This window comes from Ursus americanus, chromosome 6 (genome assembly GCF_024610735.1).
Source record: "Ursus americanus isolate L20-20 chromosome 6, mUrsAme1.1.p, whole genome shotgun sequence".
In the NCBI taxonomy this organism is placed as follows: domain Eukaryota; kingdom Metazoa; phylum Chordata; class Mammalia; order Carnivora; family Ursidae; genus Ursus; species Ursus americanus.
In genome coordinates, this window is record NC_142132.1 from 30801452 (window position 1) to 30828818 (window position 27367).

Genomic DNA, 27367 nt, shown 5'->3' on the forward strand with positions numbered 1-27367 from the left:
TTTGCTCCTGTTGTCCACTCAACAAACTTCTGCTCATAAGTCATCCTCCTACTTAAGTGTCACCCCCTCCGTGAGGCCTTTCCTGATTCCACCCCCCAGGCTAAATTAGTCCCTCCTCTGTAGGCTTCCCTCCCTCACTGAGCAGTATGGATCATTTCAAGGCAAAGATGGACGGCAGTTGAGAGTGGACTTGAGAGGTGGCCCAGAGCAAATTGCCTAATCGCCTAAGCCTGCTTTTCTCATCTGAAAAATGAGTGTGATGATGTGTATTGCATGGAGTGCTGTCGGCCGGGTTAGAGGAGCGTAAGAGCTTGGCGTCTGGCTGGTGCTCAAGAATGATCAGTCCCTTTCTCTTCAGTGCCCTGCTCCTGAGAGAAGAACTGAGACATCAGATTTGGGAGGAAAAGAGAGAGCTGATCCAAGATAAAGGGGGATGTGTTGGAAGGACCTCAGCTCTGTGTCACTGGAAGTGTATGAGAAGAGGCTATTCAGGCATGAGTGGATGGGTTGGACCTGAGGACCAGTAGGGCCCCTTCTAGGCTTCAGAGTCTATAACTCCTGGAGGATTGCTGAGCAGTGCAACAGTCTCCGAAGGGTGTTCCTTAGATCAGGATTCAGTGAAAAGAGATTCCAGGGAAAACCACATTGGGAAAGGCTGCATTCTCTTTCTCTTGGAGACTCGTGATATTTGTTAGGGTTGTAAAGGCTCTGAGAAGTCCTGCAGTAAGGAAAGCTATTTAATGCCATATTCTTATTAGAATGTGAAACTTTGGGAAAAGTGGCTTGGTCAGGGAGAAATCTGACTTGGGAATCGGGAGGCCTTGGTTAACTTAAAACATCCGTGAAGCCTCATCCTGATTGCATGACCTTGGCCAAGTCTTATCTCCTCTCTGGTACTTCATTTGAGGTTGATGTATAGAATGCATTTGGCCTGGTACCCGAGACAGAGTGCTGTATGCTTCTGTTGTAGATGGGGAAAGACAGGCAGGGCAAGATGCTGTGAGAATCCTGGGGTGGGAGCCTTTCCCTGCAAGGCTGACTCATGGTCATCTTTTGCAGCCTTGAGGGTCAGGCATACACATGGAATCAGATGGGAAACATAACATTAAGGATACTCATCATTATTATTACAGTAGTGTGCTGGAGCTGGTTCTTACCTGCAAGCTTTTGAGAGCCCAGAGTATGCTTCTTTTCCCAACACCATGTTCTGCCACCTTGAAATCAGCCATGGTGGGAGTTACACCAGGGAAATCAGCAAACGCTACAAACCAGGGCTCTCCCTTCCCCTAGCCAATCGTTAATTATCAGCACATCACTGATTAGATATCATTAGAAAATATTTAAAATTAGTCTCCTTTTATATTTGCAAATTTCTTATATAATAACTTTAAAACTGTATCTGACTACTTTAAAGATTTCTAGTTTTGGTTTCTGAAAAACATTTTTCCTATTGTATTTCATTATCTGTTCCGACATAGTTACTAGCCAGAGCTTCCTAACAAAACACCACCACCTTGTGACAACTCCCTAAATTGCAGGCTGGAGTTCCAGTGGGGTCAGCCAAGACTGAAGCCCATGGCGTTTTCATTGATGTGCATTTTAGATGCTTCCTCTGGCCTCTCCTTTCCAGTTCTGTAGTTCTGTGAAGAATTACCCTGCTTGACCTCGTCGTTACAGCCATGACAAGTGTAAGAGGGGTACAGGGGAGCCTGTGCCCCCAGGTGCGTGATTGATTGAGGCAAAATCTCTGGTGCCTTGGGTCCGTTCTTCCCAACGTTAGTGTGCATGCGCTCTCCCTGGGAATCTTGTTCACATGCAGCTTCTGATTCAACAGGTCTGGTGTGGGTCCTGCTCTCTTGAATTTCTGTGGAGCTCTGAGACAGTGATGCTGCTGCTTGCCTGTGGATTACACTTTAGTAGCCAGGGTTGAGGGGGCAGGGGAGAAAAAGTTTACCCCAGTGATGGGAATCCTCCCAGAGCTTCTCTTAGGAGATTGCCATGGGCCGTGTTTTGCCTTTGGTAAGAATTCAATAGCTGTATGTTTTGAATGCACAGACTTAGCTCATTTGATTCTATATATTGTTCAGCCATTTTGTTGATTAATTTTTAAATTTTAATTTTTTTTTACTTATTTGGAATTTATTTTGGTGTAGTGTAAGTTCAAAGCCAACCCGATTTTTCCTCCAACAGCTAACCTAGTTGTCTCAACATAATTCATTGATTAGTCCCCCTCTTTCTACAAATTTGTGAGACCTCCTCATTATGAATTTTGTCGTAGAGCCAGAGATTGCTTCCAGACTATTCTATGTTTCAGGGTTGTTGTAGCTTTGTAACATATTTTAATGTCCGATGAAGCCAGTCTTCCTTTGGTACGCTTTCTTGACTGTTACCACCTAATTATGCAGGTGAACTTTAATATCAGTTTGTCAATAATAAAAGCATTATTGGGATTTTGATTGAAGTATAATTAAACCTACACATTAATTTGAAAAGAATGAACGTTTCAGGAACATAGTGTGTTTTCCTTTTCATGTCCGTCACTTTTTGTAGCTTTTAGTAGAATTTTACATTCTTGACATAGTATCCCACTTTTTTTAAAAAAAGATTTTATTTATTTATGTGACAGAGAGACAGCCAGCGAGAGAGGGAACACAAGCAGGGGGAGTGGGAGAGGAAGAAGCAGGCTCCTAGCGGAGGAGCCTGATGTGGGGCTCGATCCCATAACGCCGGGATCACGCCCTGAGCCGAAGGCAGACGCCCAACGACTGAGCCACCCAGGCGCCCCTGTATCCCACTTTTTGTATCAAGGTTATTCCTAGATATGTGTTGCTTTTTGCTATTTTAAATATAATTTATTATTTTATTTTATGTTATTTTATTTATGTCATATTATATACAATTTTATTTTATATTATTTATATTATATTCATAATATGGCCATTAACTATCTGTAGCAATTTAAATTTAAGTTAATTACAATAAAATAAAAGGTAAAATTCAGTTCCTCAGTTGCACCAGGCATATATCAAGTGCCCAGTACCACATACTGAAGAGCTCTGCCACCATTGCAGAAAGTACTGTTGCACAGTGGTGTAGTGCAAATTATCGATCCATCATTTTTTCTTGTGTGTTGTGACAGTAACTTATTTTATTTGGGAATGCTTTTCAATCTATTCTTTTAGATTTCTAGGAAGAGCAGTTGCTTGTATACCACACTCCTGGTTTCTTTTCTGCTGCCCAGATTCTCTTCCTAAAGATGAAAGCCGCCAATCCGAGGGCGAACACACCCCCTTGAGGGTAGCCCCTCCCACACTTGCCCGTGGCAGACATCACTAATGCATCACAGCACTCTTTGCTGTTCCCTGAACTATTGTTGTTTTCGAAACTGACATCATGGTGCCCTGCTCTGCTCTGGCTCTTGAGATGGAATAGGATGCGGTGGCAGGCCACGAGGTGTCTTCCCCACATGGGGGTTAGAGCTCTCCAGAGGAGGGCTCTGATTCCACCTCCTGTGAGTAGTTCTCCAATCATCTTTTCTCCGTGGCCCTCAATGGCTCCATTCAGGGGGGCCTGTCTTTTCTTTTCCATTATTCTCAATGGCCGTATCTGAAGAGGACCTCTTTTTCAGTCCACTTCCTTCCCCATAGAAGGTTGGGGGCCCAAGGATCATTTGAGGTCATTTTAAGTCTAAAACAGTCGCAGTCTCCTGCAGGCCGTGCTAGTGACTCTTCTGGGACAATACTTTTCTGAAATGTTAGTCATCTTCCTGTTTGATTCAGCTGCACGTGCGGTGGCCACACCACGGTTGTTTTCTAGACATGCCTCTCTCTCTGGACTTCGTTGCTGGCACCTGGCATTTGCTAGGCCTCTGTGGGGAAACCATGCTTTTGGTGTCCTGCCCTTCCCCATTCTCCCACTGAAAGAATGTACTGGGCACCATCTTGATTGGTCCTTGCCGTAAAGTTGAATGTTGGTTTTTTTTTTCTTACACAGATTTCTTGAGGTATAATTTACATATTATATAATTTACCCGTTGTAAGTGTACAATTCAATGTTTTAGTAAATTCATAGTTGTGCAATCATCATCACAATTAAAATATAGAACACTTCCAGATCTCAGTAGTCAGATCTCAGTCCTGCCCTCAACCCTAGCAATCACTAATCCTTCTAGCTCTATAAATTAGCCTTTTCTAGACATTTAATATAAATGGAATCATGTAATATGTAGTCTTTCCTACCTAGCCTCTTTCACTTAGCATGAAGGTTTTGAGATTCATACATGTTGTAGTCAATACATACATGTGTCAATAGTTTGTTCTTAATTGCTAAATAGTTTACCATTTTATAGATATACCCCATTTTGTTTATCTGTTCAACAGCTGATAGACATTTATGTTGTTTTCAAGTTTGGGACTATTATGAATAACGTTGCTATAAACATTCGAGTTTATGTCTTTGTGTGGACATATCTTTTCATTTCTCTTGGGAAGATTTCCTAGGAGTGGAATTGCTGGGTCTTATGATAAGATTATGTTTAACTTTTTAGGAAACTGCCAAATGATTTTCCATGGTAGTATGCCATCTTATCTTCCAACTAGCAATGGATGAAGGTTCCCATTTCTCCACACCACAAAGCTAAGCCTTCGTTACTCAAAGGCCCTTTCAATTTTTCTTTTATTGTTTAGCGATGAGAATAGGTTGGCTCTTTTTGAATTTCTGGACTCTCTCGCCTTTTCATTCCCAGTATAAATCGCCCAATTCTCTAAAAAACCTTCTTCTTTCTTATAGTACCTTACCAAACACAGCTAGTAGCAACCAAGGCATGCTATTAACATTCTGACTCTCGATCTTTTCACCTAAAGCTGTAGCTCATTCAGCTTATTGTCTGCCTTCCAAGTGAATGCAGGCCAATATTTTTACCAGGTACCTCATCACTGCATGACATAGGTCACCTCCTTCCAGGCTTCAGTAAGTTTCCTTGACACCCACTGCCTTGCCCAAACACAGTGGATTTTTGTTACAGCAGCACATTACCTCTGATAGCAATTTCTGTATTTGTCAGGATAAAGGGGTTGTGTTCTAGTAACAAATAGCCCCAAATCTCACAGACTTGTAAAACTAGCAGTTTTTATTCTCCTCTTTCATGCTACATTTTCATCCTGATCAGCCATACCCCTGCTCCACATCAATTTACTCTAGATCCTGGGGTGATAGAGTTACCCCTATCTGGAACATTGCTTGTCTTTTGGGAAAGGGAAAAGAGGACATGTGAATTGTGCACTAACTCTTAAAGCTTTCTCTCACATTTATTTATCAGGGAAGGTGAAGTGGCCGATTCTGACATTAATGGAGCAGAGAAATATAATCTTCCCCCAGGGAGGGGCAGCAAACATTGTGAATAATAGTATCATTTATCACATTATGCTTTTCTTTTATATCCTGGGGACTCCGGAGAAGAAAGAAAGAGCTGTCTCTGTGTGGTGGTTTTGCCCAGAGCTGCTTACAGCTCGAGTAAGACAGGGTGCCCTTTCAAAATACCTTACAGACCTAGGCCTTGATTTTCATGGTGATTGGGGCCAGGCCTGTGGCTCTGATACACAGAATTATTAAATGCCATTCTTCTGTCTCTACCAGCCCTATGTGTTAGGTTCAGGCAGAGATTTGATTGGATGGATTGTCATTTCTAGAGTTTGCTACCCAACATCCCATGTCCTCTGGGGCATTAATAAATCCAATTTTTTCTGATCTCCAGCTTAAATGGATCCATTTATGTCTTTTCTCTCCAGCTGTCTTTTGGGGAGACATTGCCTTAGATGAAGAGGACCTGAAGTTATTTCACATCGACAAAGCCAGAGACTGGATCAAGCAGTCAGTAGAGGAAGGGGGACATAGCACAGGTACGTATTGTGTCCCCCATTTTCTTTCTCTGGGGAGGGGGGTCAGGGACCCTGGCAAGGGTGGATGTGGACTACAAGACATCAGTATTTGACCTGTCAGCCCCATGCCCCCCTGTCTGTGGAAAACCAGAGGGGTCACTCTTTCTGCACTGCGGGCTGTGGACTAGGAACCTCCAGATTGGCTGATCCTTGTAAGAGATCTCCATTTGCCTCTTTATCTGAAGGTTCAGGCTCCAACTCAGAGGGTTCAGACTTGAGCTCAGTGTGGGCTCTCAGGACGTTGGCCTCCGGGTGGGTCCAGCACTTCCCAGACTGGAGGGAATGACTACATGGACTCCATTTCGGGCATGTCTCTTGATGAGGCTGCTAATGCCCGGCACTGGGGAAGACGTTTGCTCGCGGGGCACTGTGCACTTGTCCTGCAGACAAACCAGGAGACCGATGGGGCCGGGAAACACGATGGGGCTTCAGGCTAACTACTCTTCTCCCTCCTTGCCTCCACTCTGGGGGGAATAGTAGTGGGACTAGTCTCTTGAGTTCTCAACCCCCCCCCGCCCACTGGGCTCAGACACCTCAGCCCTGGGAATCCCCGTTCTTAGCAGCAGCACAAGGGCTGCACTGTGAGGCTGATGGGCCAGTGTGGCTAGCCATGGCTGGCTCTTTAGTGACCAGGGCTCATATTGGCCCCCTGCTACGCTGCCTTTGCCACCTGCCGCCCCTCCCCCACCCTCTTTTCCTTTCTTTTGAGACTTTTAAAACCTTATTGTGGTAAAAACGCAAGATCTTAACAAATTTTGAAGTGCACAAATAGTATTATAAACTATAGGCTCAGTGTGGTATGGCCGATCTCCAGGGCTTATTCATCTTGCATAACTGAGATTTGTACCCTTTTTTGGGGCACCTGTCATGGCCAAGTGCAGTGCTGGAAAAAGAGGAGGAAGATGAGATCCCTAGCCTTCAGGGAGACCATTCACACCAGGCAGACAGGATGTAGACCTGGGCAAGCTCTCTAACATCTCCAAGGTTGAGTTTTCCTATCTGCAAAATGGGGATGAAACCATCACTCACACCACAAGGGATTGGAAGGATCAAGTCCCAGGGTCCTGGGCTAGCCTGGGCCTGGCACATAGCAAATTCTCAGGCAATGGCAGATATTATCACTGAGGTGCTCCTCTCTAGGGGAATGAGACTGACAGGTGAAGAGATAAACGGCAATTCCTCACGGCAGGGGCTGTGATGAACCAAGAGAAGTGGGAAGAGAGAAGAGTGAGGGAAGGAAATCTAAGCAGGTGAGCCAGGAAAGGCATTGTGGGAATGGACCCTCTTGCATTGTGTCTTGAAGGATGAGAATGAGTTCTTGAAGTAAAGAACGGAGAAAGGACATTTCGGGCAGTGGGGAAGCCACATGGGGAGTATGAGAGGGCCCCTCTTTACTCGGGGAGCAGTGGTAAGATGTGAGTCCCTGGAGGGTAGGCTGTGGTAGAGAGACACACCTGCAGAGGTTGGCGGGGTAGACGGTGAGGGTGCCTGTCAGAGGGGTGGGTGGGAATGTGCCCAGAGTGAGGGGCAACTCCCATGGCTTACGAGGAATACAAGCAGCTCCAGGGACGGGCCAAGTCCAAGCTCCCCCCAGGGGCTGGGGGATGAGGGGAGAGCAAGAGGGCAGAGGTTGTCAGGAGATCAGAGGGACCCCACTGCCAGGGGTTGGGAGGAGGGAAGAAGAGTTTAGTCCTTTAGAACTTCTTTTTGGTGTCTGGTTCTATAACTATAATTTCTTAGGAGTTTTGAGGCCTCTTGTGTGGTTTGAATAGTCTGTTCAAATTCTAAATGGATTTTTGCAAACCAAATTATTTTTCACACCAACATATATGACCTTAATTGAGTTCTAACAAAAGGAAGCATCTCATCATAATTCTACTCCAACTAACCAGTTCTTACCTGGAGGCCTAGAGAAGTTGAACTGATTGTAATCTCTGTGTGGTTAAAATTTTTAAAACTTTTTTTTCAATATTACTTAAAAAGTGTAAACCTCATATATCTCAAATATACAGGATGATAGAACTTTTACCTATGTCTACATAAACACCACCCAGACCAACACATGGAACATTTCCAGAAACATAGACAACTCCCTTGTGCCCCCTCGCAGTCAGTACCCATCCCACAGCAGCCACTAGCCTGGCCTCGGTCACACAGACTCATTTTACCTGCGGAAATAGAATCACACAGCATGTATTCTTTGTGTCTGTCTTATTTCATTCAGCTTTTTGACCTTGTTGAGTGCAGTAGTTTGTTCTCTCTCGTTGTTGTGTGGTATTCTCTCACGTGGACTGAATGCTAGCTTAGTCGTCCTTAGACCATTCACAGTTTTGGGCAACGATCAATAAAGCTGCTACTGACGTTCTTATACATATCTTTTGGCGGACACGAGCACTCCTTTCCACTGGGCAACCAGGAGTGGGATTACTGGGTCAGAGGCTACGTAAATTCAGCTTTAGCACATATTGTCTCTTCTCCAACGTAGTTGTACCAGTTTACATTCTGTGTGGGTGCACGCTGATTCGGAAGGCAGGAGTGGTGTCCGTGCAAGACCGGGTGAAGGCTTTGGGGGTGGTCTGTCTGGCTTGGGGACGCTTCTCCCATACTCTGGACCAGCTCAGCGGTTAGTTGGTATTCATCCGCCAACACGAATGTTCAGGGTCACCCGATCAGGTGACCTGCCATGGCACGGCATGGGGCTTGGCAAACGTAAGTGGGAGACCCCAGAGAGAGGCTGGCAGTGGCCAGCCACCATGCCAGCTGTGGGCCAGCTCCCGGAGAGTTGCCTGCCCAGAAGGTTGCCCCAGGATGCTGCAGTGAAGGGAAGCCTAGCAGCCCTGCCTTTGCCTCCCTCACGGCACTCCCCCGAGGCCAACATGGTCAGCCTCCGGCCTAAGAACTTGAGTCTTCTCTTTCCTTCCTTCCTGCGAACTCAGGGCAGACCCTGGAACCATCTCCTATGGGCCTAAAAGCTCAAGAGCTCCCACAGGGCTTTGCTTCCAGAAGAGTGGTTAAAGCACTGGTTATAGTCATGGGCTTTAGGATCAGACTGTCTGGGTTTGGATCCTTGAACTGGGCCTCAGTTTCTTCATCTATCAAATGGGAATAGTAATGTTATAAGGATAAAAATACATATAAAGTGCTCGGCACAGTGCCTGCCTAATAATAAGTGCTCAATAAATATCAACTCTGCCACCTCCTCATTGTTAGTAGTAGTATTTGCAGAAAGCATGCTGACCTGGGAGGGTTTAGGCTAACGTGGAGAATGGGGGAAATTTGCTATGTGCTGGAGGGAACACTGGCAGCTTGGGTTTGAGGCCTTTGAAACATATACCTACCTGGTGTTTCCTCCTTCCCAAGCTTGGAATGTATTTTCTGGTGTGCTTTTATGGCAAAGTGATTTTTACCCTGATCACTTTTTTCTGTGGGCCAATAGTACTTTGCATCCATCTAGAATAGTTATTTTATTTTCAGAATGGGAATTTTTTTTATTGTTTTTGCTGATGAAATGAATACTGCCAGTTGTTTAAAAAAAAAAAAAAAGAAAGTCCAATAGCTCAAAACTGTACAAAGTAGAAAGTAAAAATCTCCTGTTCTCCCAGCCCCAGGGATCCGTGTCATTATCTGTTTGCTGGATTCCTTCCAGCCTCACTGGGCTCAGGCTGTGTGCATAAGAGACTTTTGAAATATAGAAGGGATTTTTCTCAACACCCTCTTGTGCAACCCGCATCTTTCAGTTAACACCACCTCATAGACATCTTTTCACGCGGTACATTGTGGCCTGTCACACTTATGGCACAACTCTGCCGTCATTCATCAAACTAATCCCGTATGGATGACATGAAGAGTGTTTCCCTTTTCTTCCTGTAATTTTTTCCTATTAGAAACAATGGTGCTGTGAACAACTTTGTGCAACGATCCTTAAACATTTGCTTTGATTAAAAAAAAATTAAAAAGAACCACATCTTTACTCCATCTTCCTACTTCCAAATGTGTGAAAGGATGTATTCTTAGATTTAGGTTGTTTCATTTCCAAGCTTTGGTTAGTGCCCCTGAATTTGAGGGGAAGGAAGGAGGTTCAAGGGGAAGTGGGGCTGAATCCCTGGAGGGGGATCAGAGCAGGGAGCGCTCAGAACCCTGCAGTGTAGCCCCAGAGGCCTTCTTTTCCTGTTTCATCCTGTGAGTTTGGAGCTGCTTTCTTGGCTGCAGAATGAAACAATGCCCTAGAGATGACCAAAGTGGCCTCATTCCCTAGGTACGCCCAATGTCCTAAATTCAGTGAGTGGCAGAACCAGGACTAGAACCAGCTTTCCCAGCTCCCATGTGGTCCTCCACTGGACCAACCTGTCCACCATGTTGCCAGTTATAAGAAACAGAGAACAGCAGAGGTGCGTGTAATCATTCCTTTGCCATCCCTTGGAGGGTAGGCTGGAGGCTTTCTGTGCCAAAGGGTGAGCAAAGACCTTGTGCCTGGGTTGGTTTATGAGCTCATGCGGGCTGCTGCACTGGGCACAGAGCAAAGCTGCGGGGACCCCAAGCAGGGAACACCCCCGTCATTCACTTAGAAGAATCAGTCTCACATATTGCACTGGGTGTTATACACAACTAATGAATCATCGAGCCTTACATCGAAAACCGGGGATGTACTGTATGGTGACTAACATAATATAATAAAAAATCATTATTAATTAAAAAAAAAAAAAAAAAAAAAAAAAAAAAAAAAAAAAAAAAAAAAAAAGAAGAATCAGTCTCCCTGCCTCTAGTCCCTCCTTCCCCATCCTGCTTCCAGGTGATCTTCCTGGCCCTGACCTTGCGACCACGGCAATGTCCCCCCAAACTCATGTCTACCTGGAACCTCAGAATGTGACCTTGTTTGGGACTAGAGGGTTTGCAGATGTAATTAGTTCAGGGACTTGAGATGAGCCCTAAATCCAGTGATGGGAGTCTTTATAAGAAGAGGAGAGCACACAGACACGGCGAGGAGGAAGAGAGTATGTGAAGAGGGCAGCAGAGACTGGAGTGAAGCATCTATAAGCCTGGGAACACCCAGGATTGCCGAAGCCACTCCTGGTTAGCAGGAGGCGAGGAAGCCTTCTTCCCTAGAGCCTTCAGAGGGAGCATGGCTCTGCCAACACCTTGATTACTGGAAAAGGATGGATTTCTGTTGTTTCAAGCCACACGCTTTATGGTGCTATGTTAGAGCAGTCCTAGGAGACCCACACAACAGCTACACTCCTTGAAATCCTCGGTGGCTCCCATCACTTAGCAGTAACATTCCTGAGTCTGACCTTGGTCTGGGCTGTCCTTGCTCAGTCTACAGCCTACATATCCAGCCCTCTTCCCTCTCCTTGTGCTCCAGCAAAACAGAATGCCACTGTGTCTGTACAAGCCCCTTGCTTCTCTCCTTTCAGCCTTCTATTCCATCTCGGCCCTCTGCTCCAGGTCTCCATTCTGCAGAGAAAGAAATGAAAGCCCAGAGAAAGCCAGTGACTCCTCCAGGGCCCTACAACTGGTACACTCTCATGACACAACTTACTCAGCACGGCTGCCAGCTTGGAAGGCCACCTGGGTTGACGGTGCTGTTAAAATTAGCCTCATGTTGTGCTTGGGATGGAAAGCGCTCTATTTTCTCCCCATTTTCAGACAGACCCCTGCCCCTGCCATGGGAGCTGCCAGAGGAAGTGGCAGTAGCATTTTGGATGTGTGTGGGGCAAGGAGGCAAGAGCGCATTCTTTGGGGAGAGAAAGTCCTTCTGTGTGCATTTTATTTGCAGAAAGAAGAATGGGAGCTCTGAGCAGCCATGGGCCAAGCTGTTCTATGAATGGGACCCTTGAATTAACATTGCAGAGTTTCCTAAAGCTGCTAATCGGATTAGCTGTGTAGTGAAGGAAGTACTTAGCAGGACACACACACAGACACACACGCAGGCACACACACACTCCCCGACCATCCTGCATCTTCTTCGATGGGGTGGGGCAGAGCCTGATAGCCCCGTTTCCAAGTTCCGAGACACCTGTTCTGCTAACCACACAAGGTGGAGGGCAATGTGGTTGATGTTTTGGACTTTTGTTTGTTTGTACCTTCCCTGAAGAGTCCAGGAAGCCAGTGTTTCACATTCTTATCTTTGCAAATACCTGGAACCTGGAGACGAAGTCTCGCCTTGTCGTAACCTCCATCCAGATGATGGATCTGATTTCTTGGGCTTTGTTGTGAGGACTTGGAAAGGGGAGATGGTTGTAATGACTTATTGGCTCTGATGGAAGCTGATGGCCCCGTCTTGTCTATTCTGAGCCACTGGGCCATGTCGAGCTCTATTTAAGAAACCAACCTGCCTCTAAATCCTCTGTTCCTAAATTCCTGCTGTCTGTGTGAGTGTCTGCATATGCCCAGTGTCTTGGGCCCTGAGCGCAAAAGAATGAAATAGCAGGAGTGCACGATGTAGGTCTGGATACCTTGCCTGCCCTCTCTGGGCCTCCGCTCTGAATCATGCGAGCCCTTCCACCTGCGAGCCCCTTCAGCGCCTGGAGTTCCTTTTCTCACTCTGCCCAGGACTCGGAGTGGCACACGCTACCGTCACCTGGTCTCAGTGCTCCCATCGAATAGCCACATCCTCACTTTTTTCAAGCCAGTTTGAGCTCTGGATTTGAACTCTCATGTTTGGGGCTAGAGAAAAGAGGGGACGCAAAGGCCATTGGGCATTAAGGGCAAAATTTAGGCATACAAGGCTAATGCATACCCACCAGGTACCCACGCATACTATGAGGGTTTCTGGGCTTTGCCGTCCAGGGTTTGAAGCTCTAAAAGGAGGCCCAACCTGTCTCTGCTCCCAACACGTTTTTAGCTTGGAGACTTTTGAGAGGGTTTGTGGGTGGGGTTGTTTTAAGCAGCCCCACTGACAGGCTGTGATTTTCAGCCTCTCTTCCTGTGGAGACATTCCCTAAACTTTGCAGATGGCTTTACCATCTCGTTAATTTTCTTTAGCGGGGGTGGGAGTGTCCAGGTAAGAACTGGGGCAAGGGGTGGCTCCCTGCGACGTCTTGTAGAAGGGACAATGTCCTGAGTCATGGGTGTATGCCAGATCAGATTCTTGCTGGGGCACTTTGTTGGGTTCAAGTCTGTCCTCCAGCATCGTGCAATGCCACATGCCGTCTTAGCAAGATCTGGTGGCCTGTGCTGCGGGCGCCGCTGATCTTCCTCATCCTTTCCACCAGATATCTCCTCAAGAGCTTTGGAGGAGGGGATGCCTAGAGAATAAGGTCTCTAAGTATATTGTACGTGGCATTCGGGCTTCGTAGGCCGGCCCCTTTGAGAGTCTGGTGAGCGTGATGAGCACTTCTCCGAGAAGAAAGTACAAACACACACACACAATTTCGCTACTCCACACAATTTCCACTCCTCCACGGATCCCAAGTTACGAAACTGGTGCGTGGTCTACCTTTTCTGTCTACTTCCACCCTGCTGGAGATGTTCTTCTCGTGTGGACATCCGGACCTTGCAGAACTGCAGTGTAGAAAGGATAGTGGAGTCAGGCGGGCCTCGGTTTTCCTCTCTGGCTCCGTATTGATTAGCTGGGGGACTTAGGGTGACTCATCCCTTATCTGTAAAATGGGATATTAATGCCCGTCTTGCAGGGGGATTGAAAAGTGTGATAGGTAGAGCCCTTACGCCAGGGTCTGAGCCCTGGTAGGTGCCCCGCGGCTGCCCCCGTGCTGGCTCATCTGTCTTCTCTTTTCTCTGGCCCACCTCTGTGTCTCAGACTGCACATCACCCTACGCCCCAGAATCCATCTGCATTGCTCTGCATACTCTGCAGCACCTTGCTGGGGTCTCTGGAGCTGGTCCAGCACCGCTGCCATCTGACACCCACGGGACCGCTCGGTCAATTCCCTAGCCTTCCCCGGTCCTCAGGAGTCAAACTCTAGGATCGCACAGTTGGCCAGAGAGAGACCTGAGAATGGATCAGATGCTGGTAGCAACAACAAAAAGAATACTATTAGCTAGCGTTTGCCGCGAATGTCTTACAGACTCTCAACACAGGGTCTCATTGAACCTTCACACAGCAGTTCTACAGGGTAGGTACTGTGGGTGTAGACACGAAGGCTAGTGTTCAGAGAGGTATGTAACTAACTCTGATACAGTGGATTCCTGGCAGAGCCCAGATTCGGACTTAACTCTCAGGTGAAAGGCCCTACTTTTAGCCTTTACACTTCATTGCTTCTAGAAGCAGCTGCTGGCATCACCACTGACACTGTCCCCATGAGCCGGGAAGACCTGGTCTCCCCATCAGCACCCCTGAGAGGCAGTGGGGAAAGATGGGGGAGAGTTCCAGGCACCACCGGGGCTGCACCTCATCGTGCCCTCTGTTGTCTCAGGTCACATTCAGTGTGTGCCTTGCTACACCCCCCAGCCTATCCCAGCTGTGACTCGTGTTTCATCTTGGCTCGTCCTCTTTGGTTCCAGCATCGGGCTAGGCCTGTGAAAGATTCCAGACAAACACCCGTGGTCTGTGAATGGGGCCACGAGTCTCAGGAGAGCTTGGTGGCCTCCATGCTTCTCTGCTCCTCTGCTCCCCCAGAGGTCAGTTGGGGTTAGGACTGTTTCCTTGAATGTAGGATGCATCTGATTGTGGGGTGCCACCAATGAAAGAAATGCTTAGGGGGTGGTGCCCTCGGGCTGGGCAAGCCCCAGTCACTGTGCAGGACGTGTCTGGAAAGGGCATCCTTTGGCCATGTGGCCAAAAGCTTATCTTTACTGGGCCCCTCACATGGATTCCCAGATGAAAAATGTGGTCCTTAGGTCTTTTCCATGCCAGAGAGGGAGTGCCGGCATTCCTACTCACTCTTCCAGGGCTCCTTTCATCCCTTCCCTCCCCAGACCTGTGCCCCCCACCAACCCCCAGCTCACTGCTCCCATCCCACCTCTGAGAATTCTCCTTGCTCCTGTGGTGTAGAACTTGATCTCTGCTTGCTGAACTCCTCCTCTGGCATGTGTCTGCCTCACAGCTCTGCTGACCCTCTGACACCAACATTCCCTTCCTCCCACCTTCCTTCAAGTGACAGATGCTAATTGGGGACCTCTTCTGTGCTCAGCACCAAGGATACCCACTTTCTCTCCTGCCATTCAAGAGATGGAGCTTTAATGACGGATGTGATTATGGTCATGTTTCAGAGTATGGGAGGGATGGGGCAGCTTGGAGGGGCGGGACCTGGGATCCAAAGCCCCTGCTGGTGTGGGGCAGCCACCAACCTCCCAGAGGAGGTGTGGTCCAGTAGACAGAGGGAAGGCCCCAGGTGACAGCTGTCATCCAGGCAGGACTTGGTGTTGGGGATCCAGCCTGGGGCACAGGGCCTGCCAACGGGCAGAACAGGGCCACTGGGAGGGCAAGGGCAGAGACCCAGGCAAACAGCATCAGAAGGACCTTTAGTCAAACTCACAGGAAGTTCCAGTTTTGTGCTGCGAGCTTGGGAGGACAAGGCAAGGACCCCCAATACTTCGGGGGCATGGGTATTAGGGAGGACAATAAGCTGGAGACTTGGCCTGAGAGAATAAAATAAAGGTAAGGGTCAGAAATTAGGCAGGAGCACGTAGATCCAAACCGGTCAAAGGTGAAGTGCTGCTGAGACCCTCCCATGTTGAGCCTAAGCTCCCTATATCCATCCCCTACCCCCCGACCTAGGACGGGGCGGCCACAGTGTCACGGCGGGCTGAGCCCAAAGACCACAGTCAGCAGCCGGGAAGGGAGGACAGTGGGGCAGGAATTGGGCAAGGCCTGGCAGCTCTTCTGCCCATAAAGTCTTCAGTTTAGTAAGACGATTTGAGATGATAAAGAGGCATCTGATAAAATGCACATCTGTTCTTTGGGAAGGAAAAAGAATGCAACATAAGGATTCTATCATCTCATTCCCTGGGGCCTTATTCAGAGGCTGACTTATACCTTGGATTGAAGCCAGAGTTCTCTATGAACTTGAAGTGTTGGGAAAAGTAAATTCACCTTTAGGTTGATTTTTGTTATGACTGCATTTCTCAGAATCTGGGGAAACTGGGCGGGAAGTCCACTTGGAGCCACAGTGGGTGCAGAGCTGGGTGAGGGAGGGGTGGTGACCACCCTCGGGCATTCATCCAGGGAGTCACAATCCTGGGCCCCTCATGGACCTCGAATCCGGGAGCCTGAGTCAAAATTAGGAGATTAGCTTTAGAAACCCGGACAAACAAGATTTAGCACCTGGCATTGTAGGCAAAGTTCTCTCCGTTTCAACTTACAGTATCCCGCTCAAGATAGCTCAAGTAAAGAGTTTACTTAAGAATATATTCTCAGGGCCACCTGCAGACAGAAACAGAGAAGAGCCAGCCTCTCGGGGACTGGACTAGGAATTGGAGGGAAAGGAGCAAAGCTGGCCTCTCCTCTCAGGAGCCATAGAGTGCCTTATTTTTGCTTTTGCCTCTTCTTGCACCTGACCCGTCATGGCCGCCATGCCTCAATTCCCATCATGATCCTCAGCTCGAGTGTTCTCCGCTCGATGCCTGCAGTGCCTCCCTAGGTAGGGTGCTGTGCAAGTCCTAAGAGTAGCAGGACTGTCCCAAGGAGAGAGTATAAAGTGAGCTGACCAGACAGCTGACAGCAGAGCCCCTTGGAGGCAGGCAGGGGAAACAAAGTTATACAGAAGCGGGTGGGTCTGCGTCTGTGGCTCCAGAGAAGAATGAATGATGGAGCAGCCTCCGCTTTGAGGAGGTGATGGGTGAGTGAAGACCCCCAGGCGTGCAGGTGTGGAGGTAGTCCCTTTTGGGTTAACTTGATCTTGGGGCCACACCTCGTAACTTCACACCCACTTTACCGTTGATATTATTTCCATGGGAAAATAGTTCATGAGTTTCCATCAGCCATCTTAATACACGGGATCTGGGAACACAGCCTCACAAGCGCTGGGGATGGCCTGTATCGGACGAGGACCCAATCGGGGCCCCTCGGCTTTGGCTCACAGAAAGATTGTGCCTTACCTCCCCAGACATCATTCTTTGGTCCTTCATAATCTGATTCCCTTTCTCACTGCACTTTAACTGGGTATGTCTTTGTGTTTATTGAATGGAATTCTAGGTTTCCTGTTCTTAAATAGTAGATCTCTAGAGCAGAATGAAATGAAATAAACCATACTTGAGGCTTGCTTATTTATGCTGCCTTCCAGTCCATTGTTCTAGTATCAGTGGCCCAGATATAAAAAATATTCCCCATCCTGACTTAACCCTGTGGTGAATCCTTTTTGATAAAATAAAGGATGCGTTTATCCAATAAGGAATCACCCCCTAAATATTTTGAACTTAGTATTTTCAGTTTTCTTAAAGCTACACACCTTTGCTTTTGTATTTCTTGGCCCTTCTAGACGTGCACATTTTGTCACAGCTGGAACCTGACCTCTGTCGCAAATGCACTTTCTCAAGTATTTTCTTCCTGGGTGTGATAATGAACTCAGTTGTTTTTGGACAAAACCAGTGCCACAGCCCTTCAGAGTTAGCCACTGCATGACAGACCTTGGCCATGTCACTTCGCTTCACTTTTCTTATCTGTAAAATGAAGGGTTGTGCACTACGCTTCCTGAGGGCCAAGAAGCATCCCTTGGTCCTTTTGCCAACGATAACCCGGAAGTGTATGGAGACTAAATGTGTGGTCTCTGCTGCATGCACAGTTGATTAGAGAACCACAGTACCTGTGGCTCCTCCTTCATTTGATGACTCCTGGAACTTCAGAATGTTCTGCTCAAATTGTATCTAACCTGAGACCCTCCAGTGGGCTCGCCTAGGTGTTGGCAGAAACCTGCCAGGCCTCCCTTCATCCTGTTTTAGAAAAAACACCACGCAACAATGGGCAGGAGAGAGAAGGTGAAGAGTGTGGAGACTGCCTCCCACCGCAAAGCCACTGAGCACCAGTGACAAGTGGGCTGGGCCCCGAGAGCTGGAGATGCAGACTGGTGGTCCTGCCAGTGTGTTTGGGATGAGACTCCTGTCCCATTTCCACTGTGCTAACCTGTGGCCGATGTGCAGAGTGGCCAGAGCAAGATCCCATGTCTTCGGGGGCTGTTTACAGTGACGTCTGTAGGTCATTATCTCGTGGTTTCCAAGGAGGTCCAGGGAGAGGAGGTGATGATGGTGGGAGTTGCCAGTGGAATCTCATCCTGTGTTCTGGTCATCTTATTTCTCTTCGGTGTCCTTTAATGAGCTTGTTTGCCCACAAACAGTGAGAGAAAAGCCCCTGCTGGCCTTGGCACTGAGCCTCTAACTCGCTTCTGCTACTCCTTGCTTTCTGCTTCCCAGGTGCTCTTCTCCCCTCCTGCACCCCTAGACCTGGGCTGCCATGCCATTGCCTGAGGAAGGAGCTCCTGTCTTCTCTGATGTTGGCACCCCCTAGAGGCATGGCTTTCCCATTCACTCTGCCGCCCAGAGGTCCTAAGCGGTCAGCCCACCAGCCAAATCTGGTCTGCAGATGTGTTTTGTTTGTTTTGTAGTGCTCACATTTTTAAACTTGCTGCCAACATTTGGGAAAAAAATCAGATTTCTCATAAAAATCCGGAACTAACTCTGGCTTCTCTTGAAAAGTTGGGAGATCTGGCCATGCTGGTCCAGCGTTTCCACATGGCAACAATCAACGGAGTTGCATAAGGATCACTTGACCTGCAGAGGAGTGCGTGCTCTGTGGTTTGCCGCAGACCCCACTAGCCCTCTTTGTCTTTCACAGCCAGCGTCTTGCACTCTGATGTGTTGCTTGCCTGCCCCCCAGCTCTAGCATCTGAGTTTGTGTGTTGGGCCAGTGGGGAAAGGATACCATCCTTGGGCCCTAAATTAGTTCCCATGGCACTGGCCATACCGCTTCTCTCTTCTCCACCAAGGGAGGAGGGTCCCAGAGCTTCAACTGTTGCCTGGTCATCTGAAAGAAGGTCATCTTCTGGAGGCTCTTTTCTTTTTTTTTTTTTTTCAAAGATTTTATTTATTTATTTGACAGAGATAGAGACAGCCAGCGAGAGAGGGAACACAAGCAGGGGGAGTGGGAGAGGAAGAAGCAGGCTCATAGCAGAAGAGCCTGACGTGGGGCTCGATCCCAGATCGCCGGGATCATGCCCTGAGCCGAAGGCAGATGCTTAACCGCTGTGCCATCCAGGCGCCCCTGGAGGCTCTTTTCTTGAACTTTCAGTCTCTGGCACCAACTTGCAATACAGCATGCTGTGTCTGGGGCTCTGCATGGCACTGGGGAAGAAACACAGAACAAGGCAGACCGGGCACACTCAGTGTCTTGGAGGGCGTGCTGGGAGGGCCCAGCAAATGCACTGGCATCAGAAATGGGCCTTTGTGCCCTAGTGAATCAGTGGGACGGGACCATTAATAGATATTAACTTCTCTGAAGCAAAGGGGCCATTACACTTCACTGACATATGCCATCGCCTAGAAAAACCCTAGTCACATTAACCTCTTTTTACCTCTTAAAGGTGAAGCCATTGCTCTGCAGTTCTCCTTGAACAGAGCCGACTTCTCTCCAGAAAGGTCAAACAAAGACAGGCCATGGAGCTCTGTGATCCTTTCTGCTTCTCTCCTCCAGTTCCCTGGAGAGGGCTTGGGTTGGTCTTCCTTTCTTTGTTTTCCTGAGTTCCCTGCTACTCTTTCTGTGACCCAATCCATGGGGCTTGCTCTTTGAGACCTCTGTAAATCTTTACCGGTCATTTGGTCATCTGTGCAAAGGCCATGTGATAAAACCCTTGTAAGATTTTCTATGAGGACAAACGTGTGTCTCTTCTGAACTTCTTACTTTATAGTGGGAATCCTACCCCTCAAGTCTAGGTAACCCTTTCTTCAGTATCTGGGGTTTTCCCTTCATCCTCTGCTCCTGTCACATAGTAAGGGACAGAGCCATGAGGCAAAGGCCGAGAGCTGGGGGTTAGACCCTCCCAGCTCTGCTGCATACCAGCTGGTGACCACAGATCAAGTGCTTTACCTTGCTGAAACTTGGTTTCCTCATCTGTAAAATGGGGACAACAATTACAATACCTCACCCCACACAGGGGCAGTGAATATTGGCTGGAATAATATATGCCAACATTTGCCAATCCAGTTCTGTCCAACTTAGATGGACGTATTTGTTAAACATGTGTCACGAACACTGCACGGGGGAAATACACAGAGTGCTATCTCTGGCCACAGAGTTAAGTGTCTCGTTAGGGACAACAGACTTGGTTCACAAATAGTTATACTGTGGGCGTGGTATGATCGGGCCCAGGAGCTCCTTGAGAGGAAGGACTGGGTCTGGTCTGTTTTTCTATCTCTGGCCGCTGGTACAATGGCTGGCACAGAGAGGTGCCCCATAAGAGCTTGTTGAATGAGGGAATGAATGAACGAATGAGTGACTAAAGCACCGTGAAGGAGATGTAAATGAAGCACAGAGGAGGGGATGCTTCTGGAGGAGTGGAGCTGGGCGTTAAAGGATTTTGACTAGGGTGGTAGCTGGAAGGATTGTGCGTTGCAGGGGGAAGGCAGAGCTTGAAGGCAGTCATGGAGGAGGAGCTTGGCAGGGGGACCGAGTGGTTCGGGGTGGCTGGAAGGTCGGTGGGACGTGGCAGGTGGAGGAGAGAAGCTGGAAAGACGCATTGGGATTACACTCTGGGGGGACTTGGGCTGAGGACTGTGCCCCCATAGGCTGTCCTCTTCTCTGCCCCAGGGCCTGCAATGTCTTTGCCCCTCACCATCTGCCTTTCCCTCAAACTCTGCCACCCCTTCTCTGGGAAGCCCCACATGCCCAGATCTCTTCCTTTTCTCCCAGGCTGGGCAGTGAGCTCTGTGAACCATCATGTGTCTGTGTGCTCCCAGTGCCTAGTCCTCTGATGCTCGCCAAAGTTGCTCAGTAAACAATTCTTCACAAAGGGAAATTTCCATTTCCCCCAGACTCCACACAATTGTTACCATTAATCTCATTATTTTGCTGCTTAAATAGTTGGAAAAAGACACCCCATTTTGCTTTTATTTTCATTTCTTGGGGTAAACTTCTATATAATTACCTACCAGTTAGATTTTTCTTTTATGATGTATTCACCAACTTCCTTACTCCAATGGCTACTGGATAGAGTTTTTCTCACTGATCTGCATGGGCTATTTGTATAATATGGATAGTACCCATTGTTACCCTCAATGCAGACGTTTTCCCCTATTTGGGTGATTTGTTTCCAGGTTAGGGGATTCATCTTTCTGATACACAAATGCTTTAAAGTTTTTGAAATTGAATGTGTCAAACCAAATTTTCTTTTTCTTACGCTTCTGAACATATGAAATTTTTCCTACTGTAACTTTGGGAAATAACATATTTTTTCTAATGCTTTCCTATGGTTGGTTTGTTTACACTTCACTCTTTCTATCCAGTTGGATTTTCTTTGAGGGTAGGGTTGATACCCCTCCCCCTAATTTCTGAATAATAATCTTAACACCATCTACTGCATATTCTTTCCTAATGGTTTGGCAATGTTCCTTTATGATGTAGTGTGTGTTTTTATCCTTCATTCACCTATGTGTCTTGCCATGTTAGTTTCTTCATGTGTTTAATATTTGATGGGCTGCGTCCTTCCTCATTGCCCTTGCTCTGGGTTTTTTAAGAAATGTCTTGGATAATCTCACTTGTTTATTCTTCTAGGGGAGTCTAGGAATCACATTTCTACAAAAATCTAAGAGGATCCCAACAAAATGTTCTTAGAATTTGGATCATGGTTGCGTTAAACCCTTAACTTCCTTTGGAGAAACTGACCCATTTATATCATTTACTCACTCCTTCCAGGAACGTGGAATGCTTCTTCTTCACTTACTATTATCTTTACAAATTGCAATAAAATGTATAATTCTCCCAGAGCAGTTAGACACATTTCCTGTTAAAGTTACCCCAAGTCTCTTATGTTAACCATTCTGATGGGTCGTCTAAAATGGTCCTTTCCACTGGCATATTTCAGCATGATGACTGTGGAAGGGAGTGCCTTGATCACATCTCAGAGCAGACTCGGGCTTTCCTCCATCCCCTTCTCTTAGCTAGCTGCACACCGAACATACTAGCTTTAGGTCACCATCACCTAACGAGCTCACCTAAGTACCCTCCTCTCCATCGCTATGGTCTGCCCACTTTAGGATGTCATCACTTCTTGTTTGGAGTCCAGCCTCCATGTCTGCTGGCCTCTCTTGCTTCCCTGTCTGCCAGGTCCATCCCAGGCCTGGCGATATCTCATCGAAGAAGATGGAGCTGGTGTTTTAGAGGGTGTCATGGGGGCAGGCAGTTAACATGTAAGCACGTAAACAAGGTCATTGCTGATAATGCTCAATGAACCCTGAAGGGAATGAATGGGGACTGAGAACTTTCTTCAAGAATCTTCCTTTTATGCATTCAGCTTATAAGTCCAAATTTTGGTTCAAATTTCGGCCCTCAGCATCTCAGGAAAGGATTTAATTGGTGTTCTACCATGCTCCTCAGTTCTTGCTGCCTCACCATCAGCCACGAACACTGTGGGTCTGAATTTTTACCCCCGTGTCTCTCTAGTGTCTCACCACTGCCACACCTGACTACTCCCTGCCTTAGAAGCACACCCCTTCAGAAGCTTCTAGAAATCTGTGTGTGGGAGAAGCCCCAAATCGCCCTGTATTATAAAGGCTGTCAGTGGAGGCACAGGGGCCTGGGATTACATCTGGGTTTTGCCTCTTACTAGCTGTGTGACTGAGGATGGATTAGAGTCAGTAGTGATAATAGTAATCACAGTAATAGCTAACTTGGTGAGTGCTGATTGGGGGCCGGCATTGTTCTATGCCTTGCATGTATTATCTCTCTTAATCTTCATAGCAACTTTATGAGGTGAATCCTCTTATCCTCATTTTATGGATGAGGACTCTGAAAGAGAAAGAGGTTAAGTGACTTGTTTAAGTTCCCACAGCTAGGAAGTGGTGAAGTAAAGGCTGAATCCTAAGCCCTCTGACTCTGGACCTTGGCTGTAGGTCCATCTTGCAAGCCACCTGATTTGCTTGAATCTCAGGTAAACAGAGATCAGGTAGGTGGTAGGTAGGATGTTACGTTCGTGCTCCCTGACAGACCTCACCCGCACAGTCATTCCCTGGTACCGTCCTCTCCCTCCATGACCCTGGGCTCGGGTATGGAACTTGCTTTGGCCAGTAGAACCCTAAAGAGCATGATGGAAGCAGAAGCCTTTACAAAGAAGTGGCACATTGGGACGCATCGTTTCTGAATGCTGCCTCTTGGAAGCATCCTGCCATTAGGAAGCCCAACAGAGCCATGCTGTTAGGAAGCCCAAGAGGGCTTGTACGTAGAGGCCACGTGGAAAAGGGCCGAGGCCCCAGACATACAGCTCCATGTGAGCCATTGTGGTCATCCCTCAGCCATCTGAGCTCTTCCAGCTAAGGCCCCAGACACTGTGGAGTAGACAAGCCAGCGCCATTTGTTCTTTGCCCCAGTTCCTGGCCCACAGAATCGGAAACAAGCCTCAAATGATTATTGTAAGTCACCCTGTTGCTGTGTAGTTTGCTACACAGCAATGAATGATGGAAACAGCCTTTGAAGAAGCCAAGGCCAGGCTGGGTGTGAAAGACGTGGGCCACGTGTATTAGAGTCCCTGGAGGCCAGGCTCAGGAGACCACTGGAGGCTTGAAGCCAGGTGAGCAACAGGGACTGCTTCAAGATCATGCCTAAGCAAAAGGTCTGGCATCGTTGTAACAACAATCAGGGACCAGGAAAAACACAGGTGCAGGCATTCAGGACAGGTGGAGCAGAATGGATGTCTGGATGGAGGCTCTGGGAAGAGAGCACTCCAATCTGCATGATTAAGAAGCCTCCCATGAGCTTCCCCCTGGATTGGGAGCAAATTCTGAGGCCTCATTAGCCAGTAGTTGGATGCGGGTGGGATCCAGGTAACTGGTTGGAGAAGGGAGGGCTGGATCTGGAAATCACTTACCCAACACCGTCTGAGAGAAAGTTCTGACTGGCCCTCTCACTTCTCGGCCATGAACTTTCCTGCCTTCCATCTTGCCGAGGTGTGGACTCATTACTTTTTCTTTCCGTGGTCAGAACTGAAAAGCAGAAAAAACCGACTGGACCACGATGTTTCCATCTGTAGAAACACAACTATATTTCTTGCTTTCCCAGCAGAGAAAGGTTTTCCTGGCAGCTACCTGTGTGTGTGTGTGTGTGTGTGTGTGTGTGTGTGTGTGTGTGCACATATGTGTGTATACGCCGTGTGTGTGCACGGCAAAGTGCAGAGCACATGTTCATAGGCAAGTGTGTGCTATAATCTAGCTCTTTTTTGGGGGGGAAATTCCTTTATTTCCTGATTATAAAAGTAAACACAATTTGGAAATTACAAAAAGTATGTAAGAAAATAAAATTCACCCAAAAATCAACCAGAGATCATCACAACGAGTATTGTGAGTATTTCCATCCAGCCTTTTCTCCCCCATCTTTTCTGTAGATGCTTTTTCAAAACCGATGGGATCATACCCAGGTCTGTTGGAATCTCCCTGGGCATTATTTCCTTATCTGTTTTTTGATTTACAATATGAACATTTTCCCACTTGGTAAACTCTCTTCTAAAACAGTTTTCGAGGTTACATAGTGTTCCATTACATAATAATTCATTTTACCACCCCCTATTGGGGGTGCGGCTATCACAGTCTTTCTTATGAAAATGTGGAGATGAAACAGTCTTTTGTCTTCATTGTCAGTCAGTTCCTTAGTGCCAATATTCAGAAGTCATATTCTTGGGTCAAAGTCATTTTACTGCCTGTTTTGATAGATCTTGCTAAATTACCTCATAAATGTTACCAATTTATATTCCTGCTCCACCAGCAGTGTATAAGAATTCCCTTTTTATTATACACTTGCTGATATTAAATCATTTCATTAACAAAAGCTGGCAATGATCTCTTAACTCATTTCCCCTTTCCCTTCTGTAGCATTTAAAATTTGGCATAGATATAAAATTTACTTGGCACTGATTTGCTTAGGATTACGCGTTGATTACCATAGTGGTTGACTAGTTCATTCCTAAATCAACCTGTTAAGGGGGCTTGGCCTCCTTTTTTTTTTTTTTTCCTAATGAATACTTAAAACCTCCACTGAGCAGGTGTTTCATGCCCTGACCGAGGTGGGCAGATATGTCCTCCATCGGCCTGGCCTGAGATGCTCTCTCAGACCACACTCGAACAGGTGTGGGCTAGAGGGCAGGGAAGCACGGGTTCTGGAGTCAGATGGGCCAGACTGGGAATGCAGAATCCGTCACTAACCAGCTGGGTGACCTCCAACAACTTACTCCTGACCCTTTGTTTTCTCTTCTGTAAAAGAGGAATAATATTACTTATTCATGGGATCACGTGCATATTACATATGACCACAGGGCATGGCAAATTAAGGCTGCTTAAGGCACGGTTGTGAGGATCAGACTCGACAGCGCTGCACAAGCCAGCCGCGCGTTCCGCAGGCACAGCTTCTGCCACGCTGCCCTCAGCCCTGGCTCCAGCCAGCGGGACTCATTTTCCTTCCGCGGGCTGGTTTTACCTGCTGGGTTTTTGTTTGTTTGCTTGTTTTTGCTTTTGTTTTGTTTGGTTTTGGTTTTTTTGCTAGAACGCTCACCCCAGAGGGACATCCTTCTTTCATCATTGGGGTCTCAGCTCAAATGCCATCTACTCAGAGGGCCCTCCCATCCCCCATTGCTCTTTCATAAAACCGTTCTAATTTCTTCAAAGTGCTTCATCCCTCCACGGAATGATCTCATTGTTGATTGTTGATTTTAATCCTCTGCACGAGAGCCATGAAGGCACCATGAAGGGAGGCGCTGGCTGTCCCGTCTTCCGGAACGTGGCCCAGCGCTGCCCAAAGCAGACCCTCAACCAAGATTTATAGAATAGTAAGAAAGTAATTTTTTGGATCTTGTGCTAGAGACCTTTTTTTTGTTTTGTTTTTAAGAGTAAAACAAAGCAGCTTCATGATAGATTTACTACCTCTGGCAGGTCAGAGCTATAAATACAGGTGTACTAAAAGTGAGTCGATGGAGGGGCGCCTGGGTGGCTCAGTCGGTTAAGTGCCGGCCTCTGGTTCAGGTCATGATCTCAGTGTCCTAGGATGACGCCCTGCATTGGGATCCCTGCTCAGCGAGGAGTCTGCTTCTCCTTCTCCCTCTGCCCCTCCCCCCCACATGCCCGCACACCCGTGCCCTCTCTCTCAAATAATTAAATAAATAAAATCTTTAAAAACAAATAAAAGTGAGTAAGTGGAGAGTGCAGGTTGGCCTGGCAGATTTACTTCAGTGTGTGACATAGATGAAAAGATTTGACACAAGACCGTCTGGAGAGAATCTCAACCTTTCTACCCAGTGGCTGTGTGTCTCCAGTGGTATCTTAATTGCTCTAAGCCTCAGTTACCGTGCTTGTAAAATGGGAATGATATCCACCTCAGATGGCTGGCTTGAGGATTAAAAAGATTAATGTATGTGTAGTACCTGAAAATAATCAACACTTTAAAAATGGTAGTTATTCTTGTGTTTAAGAAAACCAAGGGCTAAATATGTTAGGCTCTACGAATGAGGAATAGAAGGAATAACTGATATCAGGTGATTGTTTATAACACCATATTAGTGAATACTACTTCACAGTCACTATGCGTGAGCATATATTCAAATGAGCAATATCCATCTATGGAACAAGGCTCTGTCCTCTTGGGCTTTGGAAAAGCCTATCTTTTTCTGCCTAGATGTCTTTGGACGTATATAGTTAATATTTCATTAATTGTGGTGGAGGAGTGTCGTGTATACATCAATGTCTCATATGATGCATATAATTAAGCTACTTTTTGTTGGGAGCGGAAGAAAATTGGGCTTTCCCAAAGAAAAGCAGCTTGCTCCCAAAGTTGCTAACAGATTGCTTCTTAATTGAACTTGGGAGGTGAATTATATGGTGAATTAGAAAAAAGAACAACTCTGAATTTAGTGAATTGTTCCATAAAGGAAACTGTGGGATTGAATTGCAAATGCTGGATAGAAACATTTCAGCCTGGCCCCATGCATCACGGGCCGTTGACCTCTGCTGTGTTTCAGTGAGAGCGTGAACAGTCCTGTAGCTCTCTTTTCAAGGCCTGGAGGGCATTCTTTCCCAGAGACCAGCTGTAAGCCTGGGTTTCTTATGCAAAGGAGACGTTTGAATAAGCCCCTGTGACTAATGAAATCTACAAGGTCTTTGCATATCCTCTCACTGAAGAGGTAATTAACCAAAGATCAAATACGGGCATATATATGTATTTTTTTCAAATATTTTTTTGTGTTGCAGTTACACCCAAGGACAAATATATCCCCACATCCTGAATGCTCCCTCCCCCATTGTCCTCAGTCTTTGTCTGCGGAGGGCTCTATTTCTCTTCCTTGTTTCGTGGTGCCC

At 47.1% G+C, this 27367-nt stretch overlaps 1 protein-coding gene across 1 annotated transcript in view; it reads left to right on the plus strand.

Annotated features, from left to right (window-relative positions):
* The window catches only part of TLL2 (tolloid like 2), a 120290-nt gene that overhangs the window by 18284 nt on the left and 74639 nt on the right, over positions 1–27367 (plus strand). The window contains exon 2 of the mRNA XM_045785077.2: positions 5787–5897. Coding sequence (XP_045641033.2) covers positions 5787–5897 — 111 coding nt within the window. The remainder of the gene's footprint in view (positions 1–5786; positions 5898–27367) is intronic.